Source organism: Wyeomyia smithii, chromosome 1 (assembly GCF_029784165.1).
Source record: "Wyeomyia smithii strain HCP4-BCI-WySm-NY-G18 chromosome 1, ASM2978416v1, whole genome shotgun sequence".
Lineage (NCBI taxonomy): Eukaryota > Metazoa > Arthropoda > Insecta > Diptera > Culicidae > Wyeomyia > Wyeomyia smithii.
In genome coordinates this window covers 57,048,285-57,066,359 of record NC_073694.1, presented here as the reverse complement: position 1 = coordinate 57,066,359, position 18,075 = coordinate 57,048,285, and the positions used below count along the sequence as shown (strand labels likewise).

General features: G+C 37.3%; 1 protein-coding gene across 2 annotated transcripts in view; it reads left to right on the top strand.

Moving 5' to 3' along the window:
• The first annotated feature begins 543 nt into the window (after window positions 1-543).
• Window positions 544-18,075, top strand: part of LOC129722691 (uncharacterized) — a 35,768-nt gene continuing 18,236 nt past the window's right edge. Inside the window, exon 1 of one of the 2 annotated variants that reach the window (XM_055676369.1) lies at window positions 544-961. In XM_055676369.1, coding sequence (XP_055532344.1) covers window positions 938-961 — 24 coding nt within the window. In that variant the 5' untranslated portion in view covers window positions 544-937. The remainder of the gene's footprint in view (window positions 962-18,075) is intronic. The other variant, XM_055676359.1, reaches the window with a different exon arrangement.

Below are 18,075 nucleotides of genomic sequence, written 5' to 3'. Positions count from 1 at the left end.
TGTTGGCACTAGCGCACAGTCTTTCGAAGCACGCACGTTTACTAGCTTTTATTGCTCACTTAAGCGCCGCTCTTGCGGAACTGAATGCCCCTCGACGATCTTCCCTTTCTTCGTCGGTTCGCGCACGTTGAATCCTTCTTCGCGCTTGAAGACACGTTCTGCAGAGGTCCGCTATCAATAGACACTTAGCTCTTAACAATGGTATAATAGAGCTGGCCAAAATACCCCCGTTACCCTATGTGCCTGACTATGTTCTGATTATTTTTGTAGGGAACTCAATCGCGCACACGTCACGATTATAACTCTCCATTGTATAATTTTATGAGGAAACGCTTGGTAATTTGTAACTCGCCACCCATATTCAAACCGCTTTTTCAAAACAGGAAGCGTTGCGACGGTTAGCGCATCGTCGCTGCGCTCGCAGTATGTGTATCCTTGCTTTGTTTACATCCCGTTTACTGGTGTTTGGGTTGTCCTTAGGAGAATTCTCCCTTCGCACACGCATACACTGACGAGGCATTTTCCAATCGGTTGTTATTTTCCTCGCCTTTTGGGTTATTCACATCAAACAGAAACGATCCGTCGCCAACTTCGCACGCAATTTATACTGTCGCATGGCTCATACATTTCCGCTGCAATTTGCTTAGTTTTTTGTTCCCCAACCCGTGAAAAGTAGCCATTCTCCGGACATCCAGAAGCAGTGTATCGCGGTGAAATAGCAGCAGCATTAACAGCAACAGTGATAAGTGTACGAATTTCATCACATTTGCATCCGCACACAAGCCATCAGGAGCGCTACTTGAGCTACGTTGAGCAGCTTTTTTGAACGCTTTTTCCTCACGGCTTTTGCTTCTTAAGCACCTGCAGCCTCTGTCGGTTCCGGTCAAGTGTAAGGCCAAATATTGCAGTTTGAACACTCATTACAGAGGACCGCACAATGTCGAGGCTCTACACGAATATGGTAAATGCTCACTGCCGGAGGCTAGACTGTGTGTTTTGTGATTATTGTCTATCTTTTTTTTTAATTTGTGTAAGAAATTTCGCTGTAGAAAAAACTCAGTTCTATTTAGGTAGAAAAGCTTGGTAGTTCGTGCTGAAACCTTGATAACCGAGCTCCAATGTGGTGTTATGATTATGTTTTGATGTGTTCATCTTCATATTATATTATTTTTTTGCTTGGCTATTTTGTTGCTTTTATAAATCAAGAGGGTATCCTCCATTCCTAGTAGTGGCTCTTCTGCTGTAGTTGTTCTTGCATGATGCCCTTCATTACAGATTTCATGAGGTAATGTTGGTATATATATTGTAATTCATAGGGGTATCGATTTTTTTTACGAATGTCAACAGTTTCTGTTTTCGATATGCTTTCTTCCATTGGTTGATTTAGTTTGGTGTTATCAAAGAAAAACAGGCGGTTTTTTACTATTAAAATCACCCTTATAACTTTAGGATCAACATTTTTTCCTACGTTATCTTCATGGTTCATAAACCGCCTAATTGTTTGAAAAATATGCAGAACATTTGACATCTGGTTTTAAGAAATTAGTTTAATAGACTGTATGAAGAAAAGATGTCATTTTGCTTCTTCCATGAGATTTGCATGGAAAGAGTAAAGCAAGCGCTTTCATTTATACGGCCTAATGTCAGGTAAAACAGGAAGAGGCAAAGAGTACCGACTCGAACTTAGAGATATTGATTAGATCCAAAGGTAATGTCTGTGGGGAAAACTCCAAATATATAATTGGGTGTACAATCTGTAAGAGGTTGAAAAAATTGGCTTGAAAATCTCTGACATATATATCCATTGTTTGTTTTGTGAACAACGTGAGTCGAGCGAGAACTTTTTAAAATTCACGTAAACATTGCGTGAAGCATTAAATTGAAGCAATAAAAAGCAAAGCCTTGGTGCTACAATCCGATTCGGAACTTGACCTTCTGTTTATTTATACACAGACTTCGCAGCCAACTGTTAAGTGTACAGGAAAATTACGAGGCTAGCGCTACGATCCTACTGACACTAACACTGCCGCTCATAGCAAGTCCGTCCCATTTGCGTTTTGGTGCTGATGAGAAAACAGCAATTAAAAATCGTAACACTTTAGGTGAAATTTTGCACTCAAACGCTTTTTTAACCAAGACCATCAACAGAATTGAGTACTGAAATGACAATCTAACACTTTTGCATCATAAAACTTGCATTAACACCGAAATTTGATTAAAATTTGTTGAAAATCATAAGCTGGGACCCACTTGTGATTACTTTTACGGTACGTAGCCAGAATGATAGCAAGTCAGTCCCATAGCCAGCTACGACCGGTGATGAAAAACAAAATACTGCAAATCGATGGTGGTGCTAGAGCGTGCGTTTGGAATGAATCCATCGCTGGTCAATTTATAAACGACCTTCTCTCGTGCTTCATTAAACATGTTTTTGTGAGAAGCACAATGTACCAACTGCGCCGCTCAAAATAAAATTAGATATTGTTTTTACATTTGATACCTACTACTGATAAATTCAGAATCAGTTTAGGTGTAGGAACTTGTTCTAAATTTCCCTGAAAGCAGTCACACGTTCGTGACGGCGGACAGCTTCCACGTAGCAGTGGAAGCAAATATGAAAGAACACCTATAGCTTAGGAAAATGTTTGCTCCATTAAAAAACAGCTAAGTAGCGTACCGAAGTATTTGATATGACTGACAAATTCTTCAAAACGAAATTCACGACAATAATTGAACAATTCTTACCCACGTCTTTACATAAAATACGGATAAAATACGAAAAGTAGTATTTACTAAAGAATGCTTTAACTAACAATACAGTGACACACCTGAAGCGATCACTGTCAACAAACAGCTAAAAGAAATTACTGGTGGAAACTGTCTTGAAGAAAACATTGTACTATCAGTTAGAGCCACACGATGTAGAACGCGTAAAATTCAATCAAACCTCCTATTGAATATCACTTGGTACATCCAGTTCTAAACCTGAAGACCATAAGTTGTGGTAAATATCATATTTTTCATAATCATTATTGACTGTGGGGTTGAATTGCGAAGATTTTTTCAATGGGACCGACTTGCGATCACTTTTGCTATGGGACAAACCGACTTGCTATTTTTTTCATAGTTCCTCAGAACGAAGTATTCAAAAATATTTGTTTTATCGAAAGTAGATATAAAAAGGAATTGATTCCATAAACAAACTCAAAATTGATAAAAATTCAATTGGGACGGACTTGCCATGAGCGGCAGAACAGCCTTTTCCAAGCCGAGACTCGAACTCAAGACGACTGGAATGTTAGGCCAGCGTCGTACCTCGAGACCGTCTGGGAGAGTAATTGAAGCAACATCCGCACTTGAACGAAGCTTTCGCGCAATAATCATTTGTTATTTTAAACTAAAAAAGCAAGTAAGAACATAACCTTTAATTAAAAACAAAAACCGGATCTCCTCGCGTAACTTTTCCAAAGGACCTAGGTAACATTGAAAGACTCTCTTTGTTTACTTTCTCTTTTCAATTTTTAACTAAGTTGATTCAACATTTTTCATGGTTCTATTTGCATTCAGCGAAACAGGGTGAGAGAGGAGAGAATCTCTCATTGTTACTTAGGTCCTTTTCAATAGTTACGCAAGATATATTTCCTATTTTGTATACATTTTCTCGTCAGTACTAGATGCTGCATAGAATTTATTACCAGTTGTATTGTTATTAAAGTCGAGAGCATACATTTTAGACAAACATCGCATGAAAGACAGTTTCCCGTGTATATCAGTATATTTTCCTAGTTCCAAAGTTAAAATCCAGAAGTCGCATAGTCTTGATTAGTTTTGCACTAAATCGCCAATTAAAATTAAGCTCGATTCTACTTTAGAGAAGGCTGGTTTTTCGTTAGAAAACGTGAAATATTGAGCGGTTACTTGGACTATGTATATAAGGTGGCAAGATCATTGTTTTACAAACACTTTTCCTCAACGAGCATTGCCATCGTTGAGCGACAATCCCAAAATCTGTGCGAAATTCAGTTGCATAACTGAACCCACCATTTCTTCAGTGGGACAGTACTAAAGTTCCATGCTACGGTCATTGTACAACTGCTTGACAAAATGTTCCCGTACTTTGTTGTGCTTGGACCGACGATTCTTCCGCCCTGAAGACACGAACTGGCTAAGGTTTGGTTATCCTTCATTATCTTGACAGAGTTGCTTAGTCGTTCGCTCATCTCAACTCTAGCAACTCTTGTTGAGTTCACTAACTTCACTAAGTGTGAGCATGTCGTCGACCATAACTCCCAAGGAATTCAAAGATAACTTTGAGGTAATGGTGCAGTCTCCGACTCCAACCACCACCGCTTGTTGCTCTGATTTACGGTTACTAACAACCATGGCCTCTGTCTCATGGTGCGCTAACTGCAATTTCATAGAGTCCATGCAGTCCTCAACCTCGCGTTTGTAGTGCGCGGTCGTCAACTCAACCTTTCCGTCGAGTCCGCAAACCCGACGATCCCAATCCTTACAGGGAACTTTAGCTTTAACACTCCGTAGTAAACCATTCCTCAACATCGGGGGCACCTTGCGGTACTCCTGCAGTGATTTGGACGCACTTCTAACCCTCCTCCGTCTCGTGAGCTAGTATTCGAGTCCGGAAGTAATTTTCCAAAATCTTGTACGATACATGTAGGGTTTGCAATATTCCCGAGAATAGATTTCCCGGGAAACGGGAATGAAAAATCTCATTTCCCGGGAATTCCCGGGAACCGGGAAAGGAAAAAATCCTTAGCAAAAATGAGAATTCAAATAAAGTTTATTAATAAAAAGTTTCAAACAATCGTTTACAATTCAATTATCAATTGAAGAACAAAATTTATTAAAGTTCACTCCAGAAATTCATGAACAATCGTCTATCAATCGCCTCAGTTCCGCTGACAATTTTTCGTTAGGCCCAAATAATGTAGTTCCTTTCTGTAAAACTTTGCCTAAGATCGCTGAATCGCCGCTAGTGTCTGATTTCTAAAATACTCCTAAATCACCGATTCCAGCTCTTGCTACATTTCATTAGAAACTGAAGAGTCCAATACTTTTCGTTGGTTGAAAATAAAGCTGAGTGTTTGGCAACCAGATTTTAGAGCATTTGAATGCCTTCGTAATTAATGTAAAATCGCGGCCACGACCCAAGTTACACAGACTGAGTTTTATTAATTTATTTATTTCTGGTCGCATTGATTTACGGGTTTCAATTTTTTTTCATCAATTTACAGGTTTCAAAATTTTTTGTCAATAAACAAAGATAAAATCAAGCAACTATCCGCTTAGTAGTGAACTCACTAGCAAAAGAAGACATGAGACGAAGGAAATATTTATTAATTTATCGTTCACTGAATAAGAGAGCAAATAAATAATTGACAAATAAATTAAGCAAATAATTTGATATTACACGGCAAGCAAATATTGATCGTCGTTTCAAGCAAATATTTGCTTCGTATAATGCACACTATGAAGCTGCTCTACACTTCTACGACGTAAGTTTCGTGTTTTGAAACGATACTAAGTTTTATTGCAATAGTCTGTTGCCCAGTCTGTTGATGATAATCCTCTCAAGTACCTTGTCGGCAGTGTTCAGTGAACAGATCGGTCTGTATACGATTTCCTAGCTTTCAGCAATAGGACCAGTTTTTGTCACTTCCACCTTTCCAGAAAGAGCCAGTCATCAAGGCACTTCTGCATGACTACCCGGAATAGCCCGGGCAGCTCTTTTATGGCAGTCTTGATGGCTAGGTTAGGCATTCCATTAAGTCCCAGTGCATTGCTCACCTTTAAAGAGTTGGCCATCACAGTGAGCTCCTCATTCGTAACCCTTACGTCTTCCTCAGCCACGACATGACTGCTATAGCTAATAAATTGGATGTCCGGCAGGTTGGTCGACCATCCCTGGTCTGTGCCTGAGATACTAGAACATCGGACATGAGAATCGACAGCATGTCTCATTTACTCGTGAGACTTCAGGTCGTCGACCATTGCCGACTTTCAGCTTTCAGCTTCTGGTGATCATAAACATATTCATTTCAGAGTTCAAGAAACGATACACCTTAGGTATGTCTGCAAATCCAGCTTCTCCGCCTTGAGACCCAGCTTACATACCGTGGGCGACGGCAAACGGTTCTGCAAATAGTTCGCTTCGCTCTAGTACCTTGTGCTCAACCGAGACTCCGAAAACATACACCGTAGCATCTTGACAAGATAGTCGTTCTTCAACTTGGCAACACAATTTTGTTGTGGTGGATACGAGGCCGTGTAATATTATCGTGCGAGTTTATCGTCGGCGTTTTTTCTTCCATGGGACTAGTTATACTACCCGACACATCCGGGAATGATTCGCGAGCCATCTTCCCCTCACAACACGGACCATACACATAATAAATCTGCATACAGCCCTTCTTTGCGCTGTTCAACTAGTATCGTTTCTCATCTGTCAGGATGTAGCACTCGAAACCCCAAATTTGTAATTCTAATCAGATATCAGGTTACTAAGACGTTGTCAAGTCTCACATTCGTTCGAGTTCCGTCTTCGTTGATGGACTTTCCGTCCGGCAAACATACCGCTGCTGCTTTGGATTTATGCATCCATCCAACAACACTACGCGTCGCTCGACACGTGAGCCGTTGCGCCAGAATCCAGTACCACCGGTAACACCCGCCGACAAGCACACTTCGATTTGATCTGGTAGACTTTCAAGAGAATACAACTTTAAAGCAACAAACCAGTTGTCCTTCGCGTCTTCCCAAGCGCAACTGCCCGGAACTGAACGGCAGTCTGAATCGACGTTTGAGCCTCCCAAGGATCTAACATCATTTGAGAAATGCTATCCGGCAACCAGTATATGGTCGATATGAAAGCAGGCTTCGCCATTTGGGTATTACCATGTGTGTTTCCGGATACATATTCAATTTTTTGACGTAGAACTACGTTTTTCTTTAGCCTGCCGCATAGGGATGTAAATAGGAAAACTATTGACGAAAAGGGGACGAAATATGTCCCTTTTTAAATGCTTATAAATCGGTTGGTTTTCAACCGATTTCCTTCATTTTTGCAGCAATTGTTTGGAAAACTATACACGCATCCACCCAAATGTAGAAAATTGTTGATTGATTATGCAAACTATTGTACAATTGATAATTGTCAAGCCTTGTTTAAATGAAAATTACGTCCTCTTATTGGTCGTTATATGATTGCTTCCCAAGCACGGTCGACAGAATCATATACCTTGCAATCGAAAACATGCTATTTGGCCTATATAAGAGCCTGTTTCAGCCGAAGTCGCTCATAATAGTTCTGGACAGCGACAAGTTGTCAACAGCAGTCGTCCTTCCTTAGCAGCAGCACTAGCCCTGTGGTTGGTCACCACGGCTCAGAAGCAGCGCGGTTCTTCTCAGCGTGTGTCGCCAGACTGCCATTATTCCCCCACTGTTGGGGCAGCATCAAGATCGTCATCACCAAATCCAATTTTGAACAGTAAAATGGCTTTTTTCAAGGCAAATAAACAAGTCATTGAAAGTTAATAATTTTTGACAACGTAAGCAAGCATTCTGTGCGGCTTCTAGCAGTTACATCTGTCGCGGCCGTCTAATTTACAGAAGGTGAAATAGCTTCCACAGTGCATGTTGTCCGTGTATCTTAACTCCCCCACTGTTGGGGCAGCACAAAGGTTGTGATCAGCAACCGATTTTGAACAGCAAAATGCCTTTTTTCAAGGCAAATAAACAAGTAATTGAAGGGTGAAAATTTCCTAGCATCAACACAAGCAAACATTCTTCGCGGGATCCTAGCAATCAAATTCTGTTGTAGTTTATTTAGATAATACTGTTGGGACAGCACAAAGGCTGCGATCAACATAACCGATATTGAATAACAAACTGCCCTGTTAGAACGCATTCACAAAGGCAGTTAATTCGAATATGCAGAGCTAATATGAAGTCGATTCAATCAATCAGCATTAACAGAATTACGTCGTCTCCCAGCTGCCAAGTTGCAACATGATGCAACACGCAACAACGAGCAAACGAAATCGCTTGATGTCACAAACCACAATAAAATACGGGTTAAAACCGTTGCGTGTGTGAGAGCACCATCGGTGTTCACTAGCTGGATACAAAAATCAAACGCGAATTGTGGAATAATTCGTCTAAAGAATATTAGAGAATTAGACAACTGAACAGAAGGGCGTGGCCTATTACGTAGCACCCTTCGGCTATAAAAGAGTGTTTCTGGGAAAACTAGCTACATTCATTAGTCGGAAGGTGAGCTGGATGGACCGTCCACAACGTTGACAGCAGTAGAAGCAGATACAGCACTCAGAAGTAACAGCGGGTTGCGCCTGTGGCTGCCTTCAAATTGAATAAACCACTTGCGCTGTGGTTGGTCACCATGTCTCTGTAGCAGCGCGGTTCTTCTCAGCGTGCCTCGCCAGACTGCCATTATTTCCCCACTGTTGGGGCAGCATAAAGATCGTCATCACCAAATCCAATTTTGAACAGCAAAATGCCTTTTGACGTAGAACTACGTTTTACTTTAGCATACCACACAGGGATGCAAACTGAAAAACTGGGACGAAATTTGTCCCTTTTCAAATGCTTATAGGTCGGTTGGTTTTCAACCGATTTTCTTCATTCTTGCAGCAATCGATTGGAAAATTGTACACGCATCTGCCCAAATGCAGAGAAATGTTGTTTGAATCTACGAACTATTGCACTATTTAAAATTGTCAAGCCTTGTTGAAATAAAAATAACGTCCTCTGATTGGTCGCTTGCTTGCTGTGTGTGTATAATATGGTATGATGTGTGTATGGTATGATGATATGGTATGAATTGTGTGTGTGTATGATATGATATAATGTGTGTGTGTGTCTGTATGATATGGTATGATGTGTGTGTGTCTGTATGATATGGTATGATTTGTGCGTGTGTGCTGTGTATGGCTTTTAACTCGGCACGTTCTGCTAACAATGCTGAACTGCCGGTACCCGCATAACTGTCCCATACTGATTTTGGTCACTTTTGAGTTATCATCGGGAATAGACTTAATTGTTATCATATTTTCTGGAAAAAAATTAAAATTGATACTTTTGTATGGAAAACATGAAAAAAATACCAAGTTGTTTTTGTCCCATATTGAAAGTACCCGCATGACAGTCCCACTGCATAGTGGTACAAACTACAAACATATAATTTTGCTCCAGATTAGTGTATATCGGATTTTTTTAGGCATATAGAAGTATGTCATTTAATTACCTAGACTAATGTTGTTTTTCTGTAGTATAATCTACGTTGCCAATGATAATGCCGGTTGCTGGTTGAATTTATATGTGATGGGACAAAACATACGAGTACTTTTGAAATGTACCCGCATATTTTGTACCATTTTGTCTTTTTTTCAAGTTATATAACGTAAAACCAATTCCATCCATGGTTTTTTGTTCTCAACGATAAACTTGTGGTGCCATGAAACTGTTATGGTCATTGGTTCTGGATGTAATTGCTGGTAATCCGAAAATTCACGGATAATATTAAATCGCCGTTTTCTCAACATGTTTTTTTTAAGGGGCGATTTGTTAGAAGCTTAAGTATTTATGATAAATATTAGTAAATAATGAGTATGTGTGTCCAATCACAAATGGTGACTTCTCAACACTGTTAGAAATTTGTAATTTTAATTGTTAAGATTTGTTTGCTTTCGCAATTAGGACTTATCATTCGTAGGGATTTAAACCTACTTGTCAGGAAAGGGGAAGTAAACTTACAACTAACTTAATTGCTAACTTATTGGCTATAAAGAGAGCTTATCGTAGCAATTGAGGATTGCAACGATTTTTGTCGAAAATTGTTAATAATTTTATTTGACATAGCTTCTAATGGTTCAACACCAGTAAGTCTATGTAATTCGAGTGTACCAAACCAAGGAGGACGCTTCAAAATCATTTTCAGAATTTTATTCTGAATCCTTTGGAGCGTTTTCTTCCTTGTTGAACAGCAACTTGACCAGATCGGTACAGCATAAAGCATTGCTGGTCTAAAAATTTGTTTGTAAATCAAAAGTTTGTTCTTTAAACAAAGTTTAGAATTCCTGTTAATGAGAGGATATAAACATCTCGTATATTTGATGCACTTGGCTTGTATACTCTTAATGTGCTCTTTGAAAATAAGTTTTTTATCATAAATTAGTCCCAAGTACTTAACCTTGTCGGACCAACTTAAAATAACCCCATTCATCTTGACAACGTGTTTATTGTTTGGCTTGAGGAAAGAAGCCCTAGGCTTATGCGGAAAAATTATCATTTGAGTTTTAGAAGCATTGGGAGAGATTTTCCACTTTTGCAAGTAGGAAGAAAAAATATCTAAACTTTTCTGCAATCGACTGCATATGACACGAAGACTTTTTCCTTTTACGGAAATGCTTGTGTCATCGCAGAACAATGACTTTGTGCATCCTGGAGGCAAATCAGGAAGATCTGAAGTGAATATGTTGTACAGGACTGGACCCAAGACTGAACCTTGAGGCACACCTGCTCTGACAGGAAATCTATCAGATTTTGAATTCTGATAGACAACCTGCAGAGTTCGATCAGTAAGATAATTTTTTAAAATTTTGATTAGGAAAATTGGAAAATTAAAAGTTTGCAATTTCGCAATCAAACCTTTATGCCAAACACTGTCGAATGCTTTTTCTATGTCTATAAGAGCAGCTCCAGTGGAATAACCTTCAGATTTGTTAGCTCGTATCATATTAGTAACTCTGAGCAATTGATGAGTTGTGGAATGCCCATGGCGAAATCCAAACTGTTCATTTGCAAAAATTGAATTTTCGTTGATGTGTGACATCATTCTGTTAAGAATAACTCTCTCAAACAGTTTACTTATTGAAGAAAGCAAACTGATTGGTTGATAACTTGAAACTTCAGCTGGGTTCTTATCCGGTTTTAAAATGGGAGTAATTTTTGCATTTTTCCATAATTTGGGAAAATATGCAATTTTGAAGCAGCAATTGAAAATTTTCACTAAAAAATCCATTGTGCTCTCAGGGAGATGTTTAATTAGTATATCAAAGATTCCATCGTCACCAGGTGCTTTCATATTTTTGAAATTTTTAATAATTGATTTAATCTCATTCAAGTTAGTTTCAATTATTTCTGCAGGTAAAAAATTCTGGGAAGAAATTAAATCAAATTGACGTGTGACTTCATTTTCAATTGGACTCACAAAATTCAAATTTGAGTTATGAACACTCTCAAACTGCTGAGCAAGTCTTTGAGCCTTTTGTTCATTGGATACAAGAAAACGTTCACCATCTTTTAAAACTGGAATAGGCTTTGAAGGTTTCTTAAGAATCTTCGACAGCTTCCAAAATGGTTTTGAATATGGTTTCAATTTTTCAACTTTAGTCTCAAAATTTTGATTTCTCAGAAGAGTTAATCTATGTTTAATCTCTTTCTGTAAATCTTTATAAATAGTTTTAAAAACAGGGTCACGAGAACGTTGATATTGACGTCTGCGGACATTTTTCAAACGAATTAGAAGTTGAAGATTTTCGTCAATTATTGGTGAATCAAATTTCACTTGAGCCTTTGGAACAGAATAATTCCTGGCATCAACAATTGCACATTTTAATGCTTCCAAAGCGGAATCAATATTCACTTCGTTTTGCAAATCAAGCTCATTATTGAAATTTCTCTCAATATAATTTTTGTATCTTTCCCAATTAGCTTTGTTATAATTAAAAACAGAGCTCATAGGGTTTAAAACTGATTCATGTGATAAAGAAAAAGTTATTGGAAGATGGTCAGAATCAAAGTCAGCATGTGTGATCAAATCACTACATACATGACTTTGATCTGTCAGCACCAAATCAATTGTTGAAGGGTTTCTTACAGAAGAAAAGCATGTAGGACTATTCGGAGACAAAATAGAATAGTATCCTGAAGAACAATCATTGAATAAAATTTTGCCATTGGAATTACTTTGAGAATTATTCCATGAACGATGTTTAGCGTTAAAATCGCCGATTATGAAAAATTTCGAACGATTTCTGGTGAGTTTTTGTAAATCACCTTTAAAATAATTTTTGAGCTCGCGTGTGCATTGAAATGGTAAATATGCTGCGGCAATAAATAAAATCCCAAGTTCAGTTTGAACTTCAATTCCCAAAGTTTCAATAACTTTCGTCTCAAGATGGGGAAGAGCACGATGTTTGATTCGCCGATGAATAACAATTGCAACTCCACCGCCGGAACCCTGAATCCTATCATATCTATGAACCACGTAATTGGGATCATATTTTAATTTTATGTTAGGTTTCAAAAATGTTTCAGTAATAATTGCAATATGCACATTATTTACTGTTAAAAAATTAAAAAGCTCATTCTCATTGGCCTTCAATGAGCGAGCATTCCAATTTAATATTTTAATTGTTTTATTTAAAATCATTGCTAAATTTTAAATTAGAAACAATTTTAATAGTAAAATTTGTGCCTATTTGAATGGCTTCAAACATTGATTTTGCCTGCAACATGGCGTTCATAAGATCGAACATTGCCTGTTGCAAAAAAGAAAGTTTACCTGCCGTAATAGGCCCCAGGCAGTTGACATTAGAAAAAATATTTTCGGCAGCAATATTAGCTGGAGTAATAGGTGTACAATTATTTTCTAGCGTGTTTTGCTTACCCATATTAACGGTCATTTTCGAACCACCAACACTAGGCGGTATAATGTTCGAACTACCTGTAACCTGTGCATAAGTTAAACGGGTATGCAAAGGAGTAGGTAAACTATGCGTCACTGGTACGCTTGGAGAATTTTGTTTTGAAGTTGGTTTTAATTGAGAAATTGAATTTTGTTTACCTTGCCTTGCCTTGACAATTGCTAAACGGACTGGGCATTGATAAAAATTTGACATATGGTTGCCGTTACAATTCGCACAGCGAAAATTTTTACTCTCTTTCACAGGACATGTGTCCTTTTTGTGAGAAGAGTCTCCATAATTAAGACATTTTTGGTCCATGTTACAGAATTTGGAACCATGGCCATAACGTTGGCAAGTACGGCATTGGGTGATATGCTTTTCACCTCCGCCATACTTCCTATAAGTTTCCCACTTTACACGCACATTATACAAAGCATGTGCTTTTTCAAAAAATTTTAAGTTGTTAACCTCATTGCGGTTAAAATGAATTAAATAATTAACAAGGGAAATTCCAGTTCTCTGACTGTTTTCGCCTCGTGATTTTTGTTTCATTAGAATTACTTGGGTAGGGGCTATGCCAAGTAATTCTGTTAAAGTAAGTTTGATCTCATCAACGGTTTGATCGTTGGTGAGACCTTTCAAGACAACCTCGAACGGCTTGGCGTTCTTGGTGTCATATGTAAAAAATTTGTACATCTTGTCAGTTAAATACTGAACAAGACGATCACGACCCTTTACTGAGTCGGCTAATAAGCGGCATTCACCTCTACGGCCAATTTGATAGGTAACTTTAACGTCAGAAACAAACGTTGAAAGTTCCTTTTTGAATATATTAAATTCAGAAGAAATAGTTACCACAATAGGTGGAACTTTCTCCTTTTTTAAAGATTTTATATTTTGTATAGTTTCAGTATTGGTAACTTCCATTTCACCAGCTTCTTGCTCAGGCAAAATATCAAAAGGATTGTCACTACAGACACTCGATGTGTCAGAAAGAGATGCCTCTCTTTTCCTCCCCGCAGCGATGCGAGGTTTCTTTTTCCGTCCAGCCATTTCAGGTGATACGAAAAAAGTTAAAACAAATGTTAAATTCAAAAGTAGGTAGTCTTGAGAAAGACTGATGGGAAATAACTTTCAGGTAGTCTTTAAAAGACACACTGACAAAACACCAACTTTGAAGCTATAGGCAGTCAAAGACCAGTCCACAAGCAACCGAAAAAACGTCTGATCTGTAGGAAAGTTCAAGACGCACTGACTGATTTCTCAACATGTTGTTTTTCATTATGGGACAGTTATCCGGGTACCGGCAGTGAATCCGATTTACAAAATCCACAACCCTTAATTAGTAGACATTATAACTCATTACTCAAGTAAAAATATTGGTTTTGTCAAAGTTTTATAGCGTTCAATACAGCCAAAAAGCGCTATGAAACTTTGATAAAACCAGTTGTGTTACTAGGGTAATGAAACATTCAATGCATTTTTTAATAGTGTACGTAGTTCTACGTCATTTATGCGGTCGTGTCTTGGATACAACCTCCTACTTTTTTTTGGCTGCAGCTAAATTCACCAACCTCAGGCCATTCTCTTCACATGGAGACAGCCCAAGTAACAATCAAAATGCTTCTAGAATTTATTCTTGTTATATTTTTATTTTATGTTGGCTCGCATTAAAGTCTTCGATTATATTTTGGTTTTATTTGATAGTCATGAAACATGTTCCGCAAATATTCATCACAACCATTATATGCCTTCCATAATTTAACTTCAGCTTCACAGTTTTATTGTCGATTGTAAGATTGTTTTATATTGAATATATATTGGTTGTTATAAAACCAAGTGAAACCAGAAATACACAATCTGTGAAAGTTGTATAATAGTCAGTCAGCAAGGTATATTAAAAAACCAAGCTGTAATTTTATTTCATGTTGATTGTATGGAAGCTGTAACCTGCATTAAGATATCATTGAATAAAACATAAACAGAGAATTTTTGTTGTTAAAGAACTGATTGTCTAAGTGATTGTTTAAAATGAGTGGTTGGAAAGCATTTAAGGCAAGTGGGACATATAAAAGGAGAGTAAGACAAAACATCGCGAGAATTCGCTGTTCTTTGTCATCTCAGTATAATGTGGTGTCAAATTTTCAACAAGCTTCGACTTCGGTTCCGGAAAATGACAACGCTGAAATGGTGCAGCAGGATGATGTTATGGAACAAGACATTTATAACGATTGTGACGCCAGCTGCACTCAGAATTATCCGGAGGTGATTGATGGTGGAGATGAAGACGTCCTAGACTTTTTTGAACATCAAGAAGACGAGGCAGCTGCCAACATTGAACTGCTGAACGATCTCAAGGCGTGGGCTCTGACCTTCAACGTTAGGCATACTGCTGTAAAGGAGCTCTTAAACATTCTGAATAAACGGCTATCGGACGCACTTCCAAAGGATCCTCGAACTCTGCTCAAAACAATACAAACGGTTGTACTGAACCCGGTTGGAGCAGGTCATTATTGGCATCATGGATTTAAACCTTGCATTGAAAACGTTTTCAGTGAAATCACGGAACCAATTACTATTTCAATAAAAATTAATATGGACGGACTTCCCATCTACAGAAGTGCTAAGGATGAGTTTTGGCCCATTCTGTTTAAAATTGACGAATATCCTGATATCAAACCAATGATCATTGGGATATATAGTGATTAATGTAAACCAACGGATCTAAACGCATTTCTCGACCCTTTTGTCAAAGAAATGGAGGACGTTTGTAGTAATGGTGTAATGGTTCAAGGAATCAAAATCACTGTAATTATACGATGCTTCGTATGTGATTCTCCCGCAAGAGCCTTTGTAAAAGGTTATTTTTATTAGTTTAGTTTAACATTGATTCTGCTCAATAACATATTCCCAAATATTATATATATATATATATATATATATATATATATATATATATATATATATATATATATATATATATATATATATATATATATATATATATATATATATATATATATATATATATATATATATATATATATATATATATATATATATATATATATATATATATATATATATATATATATATATATAGCAAATTTCAATGCGCAAAATGGGTGCCAAAAGTGCGTTACTCAAGGAGAATATTCGTATGTATCGCATACTAACTTCTACCCTCTAGTCACTTGCCAAAAAAGAACAGATACTGGTTTTCGGAATAAAATATATGGCTCACATTACAAGACCGGTTCACCGTTATTAAGGTAAATTTTGGTTGGATTAGAAAAATTAAAAAGAACAAAGCATTTAAAAAATACCCTTGCAGGATAACTCACATTTTTTTATTTTCTTGTAATTATATATTGTTAATTATTTATCATACTAAAATATTGATAAAACATCGAAATATGATAATTGCTTTGAACCGCGTTTCGAAATACAAAAAAAAAATTACGCGGATTCCGGAATTAACGAGTTTTTTTACGCGGCACGTATCCCCCGCGTAAAAAGCGACTTTAGTGTATGCAATTAAAGAATTGAATTCTAACAAGACTTTTTTGTTATGTCAAGGCTTCCTATCGATATGATCCAGGACTTTCCAGTAGGAGATTCGCTTCATTTAATCGATCTTGGTATTATGAAGAAACTTCTTCTTGGATGGCGAGATGGTAATATTGGAACTTACAAAACGAAATGGCCTGCCCGCTTATCAGTGGATATATCGAAAACGTTACTACAATTGCGGATGCCCATGGAGATACATAGATCGATGCGTGGTTTGGATTGTCTTGCCCACTGGAAAGGCTCAGAATTTCGTACTTTTTTGCATTATGTCTCTATAGTTATTCTAAAACCTGTCCTCTCACCAGACGTTTATGAACATTTTTTATCATTCTTTTGTGCAATCACAATTTGCTTTTCGGAAATGTTTTAACCCATGCTTGACTTAGCTCATAAATTTTTATTGCATTTCATTGAACTTTTCAAATCAATGTACGGTGAAGATTACATCACGAGCAATTTTCATAATTTGACACATTTGATTGATGATGTTAAACGTTTCGGTCCATTACACAAATTTAACGCTTATCCCTTCGAAAGCAAGCTATACGAGATTAAGAATCTTATTCGGACAGGTAGTAAACAATTAGTGCAGATTGCTAAACGCTTAAGTGAGTTAAACCAGATTTCAAAAAACGTCAATTTTAAACCCAAGAACAATGATCCTATTTTGAGAAATGAAATACCTGCGAAAGCAAAAAACACTAATGAAAATCAAAATAATGTCGAAGACAATGTGAGAATATTTTCGAAAATTCAGTGGGAAAGCTATGCGTTCAGCACAGATTTGCATAATAAATGGTTCCTAACAACAGACAATCAAATAGTAGGTTTTGATTACGTTATAGAACAGAATGGTAAAGTTCAAATAAGAGGCAGTAAGGTAAACGATATGGAATTATTTTTTGAAACCCCAATCAGATCAAATGTGCTGAATATTTAAAAATCTGATGGTAAGCTGAGTTCAGCTTCATTGTACATTCTTGCATCTATCAAATGTAAAATGGTAAGAGTCCCACTAGGAACATTTAAGTATGTATTTCTTCCCTTACTCCATACGTTGTAAACTATTGTCACGATAATTTAAAACAGTAAATAATAAAAAGAAATTTTCAAACAACTTTATTTTATTCACCTGAATTATGTACAGAAATGCATTTTGTTATTTATGTTAAACTTAAAATCAGTTTTTCTATCCGGTGTTTACAGAATTAGATCCCACCTGGGCAGCAATCGGCTGAACTTCATGTTGGCGGATACTATATTGTAGGTTTTTCGGGCGATTCTTGTGTTTAGAAACTGTTTTCGATAGCAAACGTTGCTTGCTATTCTTCAGTACTTTTTTAAAAAAAGCATCGCACATAACTGAAGTAAACGCGCTGTCAGCTTGCAAGATCAGCCTTAGAAACAGTTTACGCACTTTAGTGTAAACCATAAAAGGAACTTTCATTTGAGACTCCGCTGATCCGGTATGTTCCACTGGTGTATGATCTCTGGACATTCCCGTCCAAGAGCACTGCGTCAAAAATTGCCGTGTTATTACCTGTTCGATTAAAAGATAGCAACAATCGAGGCCATTCTCCTTGCCAGTTGAACCACAGATGTAAGTCATATTTTTAATATAGTTAGCCATTACTTTTTCGTTATCCAAGCTCGCTTCTAAAGCATCCAGCGTTAGTGATGGGAAACTTATCGATACTTATCGATAATATCGATGAATGCTGATCATCGATATTATCGTTAATTTTTTGACGCTAACGATAATTATCGATATTAT